This window comes from Rhipicephalus sanguineus, chromosome 4 (genome assembly GCF_013339695.2).
Source record: "Rhipicephalus sanguineus isolate Rsan-2018 chromosome 4, BIME_Rsan_1.4, whole genome shotgun sequence".
In the NCBI taxonomy this organism is placed as follows: Eukaryota; Metazoa; Arthropoda; class Arachnida; order Ixodida; family Ixodidae; genus Rhipicephalus; species Rhipicephalus sanguineus.
Window position 1 is genome coordinate 59,266,601 of NC_051179.1, and position 13,830 is coordinate 59,280,430.

The 13,830-nt window shown below is 45.3% G+C and overlaps 1 protein-coding gene across 1 annotated transcript in view; it reads left to right on the top strand.

Moving 5' to 3' along the window:
• The first annotated feature begins 728 nt into the window (after nucleotides 1–728).
• The window catches only part of LOC119390057 (uncharacterized), a 28,161-nt gene continuing 15,059 nt past the window's right edge, over nucleotides 729–13,830 (top strand). The window contains exon 1 of the mRNA XM_037657585.2: nucleotides 729–1,066. Within this exon, the coding sequence (XP_037513513.1) occupies nucleotides 997–1,066 (70 nt within the window). The 5' untranslated portion in view covers nucleotides 729–996. The remainder of the gene's footprint in view (nucleotides 1,067–13,830) is intronic.

Sequence of the window (13,830 nt, forward strand, 5' to 3'; positions counted from 1 at the left end):
TTTCAATGTGATATAGTTTAACTCCCACGAAGAAATGCTTTCCCAACATTACAGGAGGAGTACTGTACTCTACGAGGAGGCGTTTTATCAATCCTTGTCTACAGACATTCCTTTCACTCTGGAAAAAGGAGTGGCATATAGGACAAGCGAACACTCTCCCAAAGTGTGTTCTGGGCACTCCTTTAGTTTTGAGAGTGTATACAGTGAAAGAATACAGCAGTTAACTCCCATTTTTCTCCATCCAGCCTCACAGACACTCAAACAAAATGAATACGCAAAAGTGACAATGAAACGTGTTTTCTGTCACTCAAGCTCCCATCGCGAAAGATTAGCGATAAGATATAGCTGCATAAGGTGGATAAGCTGCATAAGACCGTCTGCATAAGCTGTATATAACTGCATGTAAGACCGTTTCGATACAGCATAACAGCGTGTTCCGATGTCGCTTGACGTAACATACTTTGTCCGTCTCTCTAATTGCCCGGCGAACGCAAAGCCCCGAAAGTGCAAAGTGAAAGCGAGTGGGGGAGACAGAAGGACACAGCACAAAGGGGTAGACCGGGACAGCGTGTGACAATGATTACCGGGACAAAAAGCGACGGGAGGAAACAGTCACGTTTGCCGAGGTTGCACCGCGCGACACAGACATACACACAGTCAGGAGTCTATAGGCGTGAGCAGCCGTGTCCCAATTGTATTCCAATCGCTCGGCGGGGTTCCCATATCCGACTCAGCCTTCTTTCTCGGCGTGCGACGAACGTCGAGGGTTCGCAAGGCCAGAGGCGCGGATTCCGGGGCCCTGTTGCGACGGCTCGCCGTCGCGCGACGCGGTTTTTGCCGCTCACTTTGTCGTCCTCATCAGCAGCTACGGCCGCGCTGCCGAGTCTGTACATTTTTTTTCCCCACAGCAAAACAAAGGAGTTACGCGACTTCGGTTCAGCGGCTGCTGCTGCTGTCGCTGCTGCCACCGACGCTGGGAAACACTAAGCGAAAGCGATGACCGAAGGCGGTGCGTGGGATGCAATCTTTCTCAGGCTGCTCGTCTTCTGTTCCGCAATCACTAGAGGTGAGACGTTCTGTTCACTCGTGCACGGTAATAATAATAATAATAATAATAATAATAATAATAATAATAATAATAATAATAATAATAATATAATAATAATAATAATAATAATAATAATAATAATAATAGTAATACGTGGAGGGATAAAATCCTCGCCACGGTTAACAAATTTCGATGGGTTAATAATAAAGTGCGTTGCTTCACGTGCCAAAACCACGATATGGAACCACGGAACTAACAGTCGATAACAAACGGCTTTAGGGACCTGCTGTGACCGATTGCTGTAAGTGTTACTTTGTCCATTACGTTGTTTCTATCACGTTACCTGAGTAATTCTTAACAATAATATCTGGGATTCTCTGTGCCCAAATCACGATATGATTATGAGGCACGCCGAAGTGGAGGGCTCCGGAAATTTCGAACATCTAGTGGTTCCTTAACGTGCACGGACATCGCACAGTACACGGGCCTCTTGCATTTCGCCTCCATCGAAAAGCAACCACCTCGGCCGAGATCGAACCCGCGACTTTCGGATCAGCAGCCGAGCACCGGGACCAATGTATCACCGCGGAGGACAATTTCGATTGGGTCGAGATTAAAAAAAAATTTCTGGAGTTTTACGTCTCAAAGCAGCGATATTTGTTTGTAAACATCGAATCCCTTGTCTGGAGCGTCGCATGAGGAGTAATACCACGAACGGGGCACTTCGGGCATCAGTAACTGAATAAATCGTATCAATATGAGGCACGCCGTATTGACGGACTCCGTAAATAATTTTTCAATAATAATAATTGATGGGGTTTAACGTCCCGAAACCACGATGAAAAAAAAAAAAAGAAAAAGATATCGTTTTTTACCGTGTTCCGGGTGATCTATGTGGTCATAGTGAACCCAGAATCATCACCTATATACGTGATGGCTGATAATCATATCCTGGTATTGGCCCGTAAAATAAGAACCGGATTCAGAGAGGAAGTTGGTTCGGATAAAAAGCGGCTCATTGTTATGGAACCCTATCGCAGAGTTTCCTCCAATGCTGTAGGGAACTCTTACGATTGAAAGTGACGGATGCAATCGAACGAGGAAGTTCACGCAGCGTTTTCACAGCGTCAGGTGGTTTCTATTCCTCGCGAGTTCAAGTGCGTTTACCTCATGCCCATGCAGATATCGGTATCATGTTTTAGCAGTGGAATGGGTCCTGAGAGAAGCGGAACTAGCGTTGAAGGGCCAAAGGGGTTTCATGAAGTGATTAGATAAGAAAACTTGCGCTGCTTTGGTTGACGTACGTGTTGATGCAAGACTGAAAGTTGGGCTAGTTGGTGATACATAATGTGTTCTGTGTTACCTGTTCTTCGTCCCGTCCGTCTGCGTGCTGTTTCTGCCCATTATGTGTCGATGTAGGAAAATGCAGATCTTAAGACAGGCCTTTTTGTTTCGCTCTATAAGGAACTGAATCACAATGCTGATAATTATGGTCATGCACAAAACGCCCACAGTATTCAGAAAGAAAAAAAAAATCCTCTTCGCTCTTCAAGTCCGTCCGTCCGTCTATCTATCTATCTATCTATCTATCTATCTATCTATGTTCTTGTAATAATTTCTGGGGTTTTACGTGCCTAAACCACGACATGATTATGAGGCGTTCGTATGAGGCGATTAGGAGGGTTCCGGATATTTCGACGATCTGGTGTTCTTCAACGTGCACTGACATCGCATAGTGCACGGGCCTCTAGCTTTTTGCGTCCATCGAAATGAGACCGCCGTGGCCGGGGTCGAACTCGCGACCTTCGGGGCAGCATCCGAGCACCGTAAGCACTGTACTACGTACCGCGGTGAACTAGACTAAAGCTAGAAAGCATGCTAACATCGTATTTGAATGTAGAAAATGATGTGTGTGCTTATTAATGCGTTTGTTGTGATGTGAATCGGTGTCGCCAGGCTATTTGGCGATGCTAGCGGGCTCTTTCTTTTTGACAATATGGATAAACTGTCGCAATCCATTCTGCGCCGTTATTGGTTCAACAAAGTGGACGAGGGGGCGCCTTCCGTCGTAGCTCAATTGTTAGAGCATCGGAAAGGGCGATGTTTCGTCCACTTTAATTCCTTTGAATTTCTGTCATAATCATTAAACTACTGTTAAAAACAACAAATAACTATGCTTCACTTGGTTTTATTGTCTATTGATTTCATCGGTTGCGCTAAGTTTCATGTCACAACAAATTATGCTTCAACCTATTCTCTAATGAGTCGATATAACCCTCAGTTTGTGACGCAATCAATGGTCACACTGACGGCCACTCAGTCTTCGATAAGTAAGTATAGTACAGGCCGTCGAAATAACACGGCCAAGTGTGGGCGTCCCATTCAGCCGCTGGAAATTCGAGAAGAAAATAGACAAATAGGAAATTCGTGTTTTTAATGCACTGCACAATCTCTGTCGGAAATATCAAATAAAAACCGTAAGAAGGAATGCTTAATGACCAGCGTATCACTGCCGTAAGCGTGTGGTCTTCCGTTCACCATTAAGGTTACCTCTTGCAAAACTCCCATTAGTTCCGCGTGAAGATAAGCAGTATGCTTACATATATAGATTTGTTTTGATTGCTCTTTCCCAGGACCCTCACACTTCCAGTTGATGGCGGTCGAAGCCTTGAGTTTTTGTTTTCACGCATCATCAACAAGACGACGTACGCGGTAATGGCTGGGAAGGTCGTAATGTCGTCATAATCACTTACTTTCTATAGATATACGTTACAAGCACTCGGTACTTTAGGAGACATAAAAATAAGCCAGCGACGTGAAGATTTTGTTACACAAGAGACATAATGTTTCTTTCGGTTAATATCGTCTTATTTCTTAAGGAAGATGAACTTAGTGCCTCTTTGTGAGTTTATTTTAATGTGCGCATCGCCGTATATCAGTTTTCACCGAATTGAGTGCTTCCAGTAAGTTGTGCTGCCGTATCTTTTTCCACTTGCAAAGTCTCACTGAGTGTAGTAACCCGAAACACGTTTGCACTCTTTTAAAAGGAGCCCCTCGTTTTCTAAACTCTTTCGAAAATCCTCACCCTGAGAGCGTAATACGGCGGGATACAACAAGGTGACCCAGACGCTCAGTTGAGTGCACCGTCACAAGGTGTCGCGACCGGCGCCGCCATTCGGCACAACGCTGTTAGAGCGTTGATTCTGCATTCGACGAAACAGGTGGTGTTAAAGTGATATGTTACAGCTAAAACTGTTTACTATTCAACAACCAGAATGTGTTATAGTAGTTTATTCTAATTATCCAAAGAGCTAGTGTTCGCGAGGCGCTCAAACAGAGCTCAAACAGCCCAAGTTGGTGAAGGCTTTATGATGGCGTGATGCCTCTGTGGCTGCCCTTGGTATCACAGGTATCGCTGTCAGAAGCGGTTCAAGTTATCGTCGTTGTACTATTTACGCTCCTGCATTGTACACGCGCACATAGTAATGCGTTCGAAACGAACCGCAGCAAATTTTTAGGCACAGAGTGCCGCAGCACGCCACACTATGCCACACCATGCCAAGTGACCTTTCACCGTTTAGCAGCAACATTGTACAAACAATTAAGAGCCCTCTAAAAGTAACCTTGCGAAAACAGTTGTGTCGTCAGGCTTCCGGCAGCGGCTTCCTGCTTGTGCATTTGCAGTGCATTCCACGCACACGGCGCGTTGCGACGACGTCCTCTTTCGAAAGCCTCACTAACAAAGACAAAACTGCCACGGCTCTCCGCACGCTTCCCGTGTTTACAACACATACTGCATACAAACAAGATCCCTGCATCGTCGTCTGTACAGTGCAGCTCGTTAGTTGAGAGTAGTTGCAAAACTAAAGCGAGACAGTCTGCATGCCAATCGTAGGCTGCTGCGGAATGAAATTATAAAGGACAAATAAAAACAATCTGAGGTAACCGCAGGCCAGCGCGTTTTTCTCATTATGCTTTCTACGCCATGCCCAACAGGGCTACGAAACTTATCTTAAGATTAGCCTGAACAAATCTACAAAATTTTCACATTCATATGGACGTCGAACGCAAAAGCGCTTAAATGTGGCAGCCACTCAAACACTATGAGTTACATTTGTTTCGTTAAATTTCCCCCCCTACGTTCTGACCTCATCATTTATGGCATATAAAAAACAAAGACGCCGCACATCGATGAAGAAATGTTCAAGTAACATGTCCACAAATTTTTTACTTCCAGTAAGAATTTTTAGGACGCTTCCTTTAAAGCTTTATAAAGGAAGAAAATTTCAAAATATCGGTACACAATTCAGCTGTAATTGTTGCTCTCATTGCAGGAGTTTCGCAAAAGTCGTGTCAGCGTATGGTTAACATATATTTGGATATCGCTTGAATGTTAACATATATTGAAGTATTGCTTGAATATTAACATATATTTGAATATTTTCATGTAACCGACCAGTTACACGTGTAACCATTGCCTTGCGCACACCACGGCGGAATGTCAAACATTCCCGATTATTGTAGGTTGTTCTGATAAGCAAGAGCGCGCAACACAAACAGTATACAGCTTATTCTTGAACTAACGCGGCCACCACCCATAAGGCTGGAACCTTCGACGCCACACGTATAAACGCCGACGCGCCTTAGCGCTGGTCAGATTACCGACGACCGACGTCTGTGCTTGCCGCTTTGGCTGTGCTTCGAGTGTCGCTTCTTTTGCCGGGCACAGGTTGGCCCAATAATGCGTTCCCTCTTTACCGGCAGCGTTCTGCTTTCTTCACCGTCACAACCACGTGGCAGTATACTAATATATATAGCGCAAAATTTTGGTGTTTGGTAGCAGCGTGTGTGAAGGAAGAGACATGTTCGAAATAAAATATGCCACGCTAAAGAAAAAAAAATTGGGGCCGTTGCGTACTAGCCGTGCGAAGACTAAGGAAGCGACGGAGCTGGTGGCGTTGCCCTCCTCCTTTCTTTCCTCCTCACCCTCACTTCCCTTTACAACCCCTTGCCATACTATACTATACTATACTATACTATACTATACTATACTATACAAGACAGCTCCACTAACGCAATACCTGGGAAGCACCTTCCCAGGTTTTGAGGACGTGTCCATAGAGACACGTCAGTAGCAATGAGAGGACATCGTCGTCTCATTGCTATACAGACAGCGTCCAGCGCCCATTCTAGACAGCGTCCATTGCAGAACAGAGCTTTTCCTGAGCCAACGCGCCGTCTTATTTGCCACTTGCTTTACCGTGACGGGCTACGACGACAGGAGACGCCGACAGACCGAGTGCATAAGGTGCTTCGCACCTAACAAATAAAATAAAGCTGCTCACATCGAAGATACCCTCGGCACGGAACTAGAGTGTACTAGAATATAACGGAACTCGCCGACTGCTGCAGAGGCATTATCCGGAACAGTGAAAAACATCTTTGTTGTTGCTGCTGCAGCTGTTTTACCTCGCCTAATTTCTCGAGAAATAAATGAGTGACCGCACTACGCCCTACAGCGAGATAACAGTTTTTTTTAAGTGCAATAAAGGATGGGTGCGGTAAGAATTATAGTAAATAATTATGTGACAATTCAGAAAAAATATTGTTGTTCAGGCCAGCAGTACCTTGTTTTATTTGTAGGTACAAAGCCTCCTTTGTTTGTTTCATGGGAAGGAATTTTGTGGAATTCTAAGTATACTTGGACGGTCACCCTGACATTTTCATCGTATGTTGTTTAGTTTAAGTTAGAGTAAATGTAGAGATTTCTGGAGCCTTATGTTCACAGCCGTTAGGTCGATAACCCATGCTGTCTATATTTTTTGTTTTTTCAGGGCGGTCAAGCATATAACAATTTGTATATGCAATTACTTCATTCAGACAACGTGGCGCACTATGTTTATTGGCATTTTGTGTGGTATAAAGTTGAGGCTACCCTGCGGTCAGTGTAACACATTTTCAATGCTCATTCAACCGTACGACAGCGTCCAAGCATCTATAACTTCCGACATGTCGGTAGCACGACATATATGAGATTACGTTAAAGATTTCGTCATCTCTTACATCATTTGTAAAATACAGTATATGTGCACGTAGGCGTGAACACAGGAGGAGCAGGGGGGGGGGGGGGGGCTCCCCTAGTCATCTGAAAGGGGGCGCCAATTCTGCCCAAACTTTTGCTCAGTCGGACCTGCATGCCCCATCATTGATTAATGGGGATAGTTGTGTCCACGCACGGTTTTTGACAATAAGGGCGGCCGAGAACTTCTGATATTGCATTCCAAGAACTGTGTGGCTCACACCTTTACGACCGGAAAGCCGGGAACCAATGGCAGGCCCTTGTGTCATCGCTTCATTTTCATTTTTGCATCCATTTTGGAGCTGCCCCCTCCCCTCCCCCTAGTAGAGAACTCTGCGCATGCCTGTGTATGTGCATATCAACGTTTCACACGTCGGTGCTTAACAAGTTACTATGTTCAAGACTCCTTGCTCTCCAGGCTGGATGATTCATTCTAAATCCTCCGGCTATTGATTAATCATCCAGAGCTTCCACAACTAACGTCTCCAGTTAAATGACGCGCCGCGACATGCAAAATATAAGCAAGTTTCTCTCATTATTTTTTTCCCTTGTACATTTACAATGTCGCTACGCCAAGCACTTGGTGGCTGTGAATATTGTGAACTAGGTAACAACATATATGTGGCATAATCACTGAGTTGCACCGGGCACCCTCTGTAAATATTAAACTAAACTGTTCTCTCTTATCATCTTCAAGTATACATATAGTTCCTTGTCAAAAGAAAATAGTATAAAGCAAACCGTAGGAAACGAGTTACCCATTTGCAACACAACAAATTATACATATACAATCATGGATAATATGAGATGGAACACTGAAACTACCTTTTAAATGTCATAGCGGCTAAATGCAGCTGACAAGCCCAAAAGTGCTCATAACGCTAAATGCTTAAGCGAAAAGGGTATTTCTTACAATTCAATACGTCACATTCATATTGGTGCATTACGAATAATCGTTGATTAAACACGAATTCTGCGTTCCACCTCATATTGCTCACGACTGTACACACATATATGTATATAACTTGCGTGTCTGTTATGGTGGGACATACAAAGGGGTGCAAGCAATCCTGTATAACTAATGCAGGTTACGTGATAGTGACTTCCCGCCAGTTTGTGCTTTGCCTCCTGCAATACAGGACGTACCAGGGCTATCACTCGCTTTATGGAGCAGGGGGAAAATCGTGAACCTCTTGTGATCGTACGGCTCAGGCTCTTTTCAGAGGCAGGGCGAAGCGAAGTTGGACGTTCGCTTATCTGACTGACATTTCACTTACGTCGCAACAATATCGCGCGGTGTCGGTTGCATACAGGAACGGGCTTCAGAAAGGTGACTCGATAAAGCGACAGTGATGAAATGTCCGTAATAACACCGCACTTCCTCGTTTCCAAAGGTTTCCCACAAGATAGACTCGCAGTGTTTTTTTTTAAAGGGGCATCCTCTCTGCATTTAATTTCAAGGAGTGGGCGTAAAACCAAGCACAACCGAGGCAGGAAACCTGTCTGCGTATAAATAGTATAGCACTCCAGGAAACAAAGGGGATCGAGGGGCGCGTCGCTGGTCAAAGAGATGCATTCGGTACAAAAGCGTGCCGCGTGCGACCGAGCAGCCGGCGGCTATTGCTTTTTTATTTTCCGTGCACGACACACCGCTCATCCCTGCGCTGGAGCTAAACAAGAACTCGCCTTTACAATGCAAGCACGCCCACCACCACAACCACCACTAGGAGCGGCGAGCCACCTGCAGTCGTTGGCTGCAGTGCACGCGTGCTTTCGCTCGATTGTCTTGAGTGCTTCGAGAGTGCGCTTAAAAATAACTTGCCACGGAAGACCACGACCTCAGGGAAAGGCGTGCGCTTTGACTACGCCGTACACGCGTATTCCAGTATACGAAGAAAGGCAAGAAAGTGCTTAGATCGTCGCATCGTGTCTGGAGAAGACCGTTCATTCTCTGTGCCACCGAAGCCCACGGAGCCTGTATAGCATCCGCCGCGCTCGTGAAGGTGTTACACAGGAGGGCACAGAAGTCACGCGGAAGGGGCTGAAAGAAAACCCGGTGGGCGGTTTTTCTTTTAGCTCTTCCTTTCTTCCGGTGAACGGCCTTAGCTTCCTTCCTTCCTTTCAGATGATATATACATGCTCCTCACAGCAGAGGTCTACGTACTCGTCGGGATTATACAGCCGGAGCGGCACTGCGGCGGCCGGCGATTAAGCGAACGGCGCAACCGATCAAGAAGGCGCAATAGGAAGTAAACGGATTCTCGGTATATAGACCACGATTACTCGTGTACTCCCGCTGTTATACGTCCAATAGCTGCATCGCACGAATGTGTACAAACGTACGCACGCACATCCAGCCTCATCGACAGCGTAGCTTTTACAACACTTCGCAGCATGCATGGGCGCCGGGGAAGTAGACCGAAGGTCACAAAGAATTTGCATTGCGTGTGGCATACACGCAATGCAAATTGCGTGTATGTATGTATATGTGTGGTGTGTATACTAATAACGATGCCGTAAGTTGTAAGTTTCGTCGGCTTGACCTTTTGATGACGGGCCCCTTGTTTGAGAGATGTGTGCGGCGGAGTAATTTTTAAGGGAAGTAGGTTGCCTCGTGCTGGCACCGTGGAGTTGTGTCTGGTTTGAAACGGAGCCACGCTAGATGGGATCGGAAGAAAATTTCTGAACTATGCATGAGCATTCGCTTCTGCTTATTTCGAAGCGGGAAGTCGACTGGGTGATATGTCAGCCGAGTGAGCGTTCTATAGTTACTATTTACTCCTTTCATTAATAATGCTTCTAGACAATAAGATGCACTTGAGTGGGTCTTGCCACATGGGCCCACAAACACTAGCAGGCTATTCTTGAAACAGTGATGTAGGGGCATAAAATCAATTTTAAAAGCTCACTGAACAGAAAGATTGCGACCGCGTCGAAGTGGTGCTATAGCTGCAAATTCATTGTGTCGAGGTACCTGCAAAAAAAAAGAAAGAGACAGTCTGAAGGTTCTTGCGTTCTGCTCAGTTATTTATGTGCGGATTCGCACACATATATTGTTCTTATCACATTGATCTCATCAGTGTCAAATGAGCTCTGCAGGAGCACGCAGGGTGGAGGAACGTTCACGGAAGAGGAAAACTGTCATCTAATGTCTTGCAGCGTGTGCAAGGAAATCCACCAGTATATATCAGAAAGAAAGCTTCCCAGTTGGTGAAAAATTCGTCCTGGTACAGGTTTCCGGACCAAGACGACCAGGACCAGGACCTGTTGAAATGAAAAGCTTTCTTGCTGAGAAATCTGCATGAATTTTTTTTGTAATTTCATGCTGTAAATGGGTGGATGATGAATTTTCCCTTTCATCTCTCTCTCTCTCTCTCTCTCTCTCTCTCTCTATATATATATATATATATATATATATATACGTACAATTATTGTTGAGGTCGCTTAATCCGTACAAAAACATTCCTAGCAATATTTACGTAAGAAAATTTACTTTATCCTTCATTTTAATTCCACTAGTAACCATCTAGCCCTCAATTTATTCATCTCAGCTTCGGCATGTTTTTCTGAACAACAATTTGTCATATTGATAGCGTAAGCTCTGCAGGTTCTTTTGTTCACATTTGCTATATTATTCAGATGAAGGAAACGAAGCGCCTGGAGGAGAATCAACGGTATCTTAATAACACCCGAAGGCCAACGTTTCAACGTATATAAACAAGATAAACTGAGAAAAAGGACAAACAAATGAGATTTCCGGTTAGGCGTGATGATGAATATCCCACTTGTTAATACCAAGGATACGGCCATCTGAAAGTATACACGCCGCAAGAACAGAACTGATCGCTCCACACGGAACACTGCAACATCATTTGTCAGCGACGTCAACCGACCTGTCTTCCTGCGCGGGCTAATTCATTGGGAAGCAATACGTGAACCGAAAGTTATGATTAAATGCAAACGTATCGCTCTTGTATAGTTAACATTCGTCCGCATTAAGCGCGCACCTGTCCTTTTGAATCTTGCTTTATCTTAATATTCGGGCGTTTGATGGTGCAATCGCCACTGCTTGCGCGGTGCTCACTTCAACGATTGGCATCCACGTCAACTTCTCGCGAATTGCATTTCGAGATGTATCGAACGATGTAGATGCTTGACCTATTCCTCCTCACATGCAGATAATACAAGGAAGTTTGTGCTATCAAATATTTACTATAGAAACGACGGGTAAAGTATGCTTGAGCCGATAAGCAGCCGGACACAGCGGAAGGGAAAATGCCGCGCTATATCAATCCGTCGAGTTTCGTCATAATTACACGAACTTCGAACGTCTTTCGGGGCATCGTTCATGAACGCAAGGTGGGATCAACATTAATCCGGCGTTTCGCCTATATACCACGTTTCCTAGACGATAGGCCTCATATTACAGTACGAATCTGCTGTGTGTCGCACACACTGTGCAATCATGCAGACGGCTCTCATTACTCGTAATCACTGTCTTTTGTACGTGTCATTGTGTTAGGCGTCATAGCCCCGATCATGTAACGTAATCCAACACAGCCACGTTATTACGGCGTTGCCCATAGGCCGCTGAAGAGTAGTTTTTTTACAGCGAAAACTCTTATGGAATCACAACTACAGCCAATTTTAGTGGCGTAGTTGTCCGCCGCCGGTGTCCGTAACGTCTGTCGCGCGTAATGGGAAAAAGAACATGTCCGGAATCGGGTGAAATTTGAACCCATGCCTTGCGTGTCGCAGTCGAATATTCTACCACATAGCCACGCCGGGGCTTCAAACGCCTTCGTAAAATGACCCTATAAAGGCGTCATGTCGGGCAAGGAATCACGTACACAGATGTAATTGAGCGCGGTAGAAGAGTAAAATAACAACCAGGCGTCACACAATGCGAATTGCGTAACGAGTGAGTGGTTGAAAGCTTCCAACCACAAAGAGCTGAGCCATAATTCTTCATCGTCGTCAGCCACAGCATCAACAAAGTGCACCTAATGCATTACACGGACGCGTGGGGGGTATCTCGCTTCTCCACAGAATGTTTAACAATGGAGTAGTGGGTACTACACTACTTCACAAAATTATGATATATGGTGTTATATATGGGTATCTTGCAACTGTACTTTCAGTAGTCGCCCCAAGAGTGTTGAAAACGGGCCCCTGAAAGGCCACTTCTCCAGCTTTCGTTGTGACTTTGCTGCGTGTTCCGCGCAGACCTGACGTTTTTCTTTTTCTGGGAAATAAACGAAATTGAATTTGTTAGTTAGAAGAGTAGTGGTTTGGGCTAGTTGAATTTTTATTTTTTTTTTAAGGTTGTGCATCGCGAAGCAGGATGAGGGACACAGCACGTCTTCATCGTCTCTGTGTACTTCGCCCTGCTTCGCGCTCAAGTTATTCATTGAGCTCTACATAACGCGAACTGTGACGTTTATGGAACAACCGTTTTCACGAAATATACTGTCAGGCTAGTTGTTTGTTAGTTTATTTTAGCTGTAAGGCGAAGAGCAGACGACAGAACTGTAGTGGCTGGTCTTGCCTGTTCTGTTGTCTTAAATTTTTCAGCCGGAATATAGCGTCGTGTGCTTCAGAACGGTATGAACTTGAGCTTGTTGGCACGGCTTCATAAACAGGAAACAGCGCGGGCAACAGGACTTGGCGCTGGCTAACAGACAGGACTTGGCTAAGACAGGACTTCCTAAGACAGGACTTGGCGCTGGCTAACAACATGATCACATGTTGTTATCCAGCGCCAAGTGCTGTCCGGCTTTCTTGTTCCGTTTGCCCGCGCTGTTTCCTGTCATGAAGCATCATGTGTGCCTCCGAGATTAGGAAGGTATATTTACATTCAAATATCGAGCCTCGCTGTGGACATGAAGACAAATTGAGCCCTAGTTCCATATGGATGAAGCCCCATCCTTGCATAAGACACTATAATCCTACCGACGATTTCAGGATGCTCGATTACATAACGTAAGGTATGGTTCATAGCTTTGTCAAGGAATACTCGAGGTCACAGCGTATTAAACTTCGCATTCCGTCTTCCACTCAGACCTTGATACAACGTCCTTCAAGTATTTGGGACAATTGCGACGCGGCCAACTAAGGGATTGTCAGTTTTTCAGCGACTGCGATCGAACTGCATGTCCAATTTGCTGTTCCCTATCAGCAGCACGCATTCCTCACTAAGACGGATAATCAAGGAAGCTCAAGAGTATACCGAGCTACCGGACGAGAATTCTCTACGGGCCAAACAGAGTATACACGAAATGTTTTCAGCATGCACAACAAAACGCGAACGATAATTGAGTGGCCCTGCCATAAAAGGCGAGCAGCCAGAACGATGGAGCCAAGTGCGAGTCCTGTGCCAGCCGAATGAAAATCGAAGACCGACGCTGGGCCACTCTATTCTTGCTCCGCGCACGCATCAGTCTTTTTCTGCGGAGAGCTTACGCATGTTAGATGTTGTGTACGGGCGTCTGAAGAGCGGTGCCCAGAGATCTCGCTCATAAATCACCGTCATCACAGACGAACGCGCTGCACTGTATAGAAGCAGTCAATTGATCGAGGTAGCCAGTGATGACAATTTGGAAAAGGAGGCTAACATTTGTAAATAAACAGTCTGAAAAGAAGAAGACAGCATTTCAAATGAAGAGAAAGGAGGAGAGGTCGCCCTGGAAAGCGTGTCTCTAGC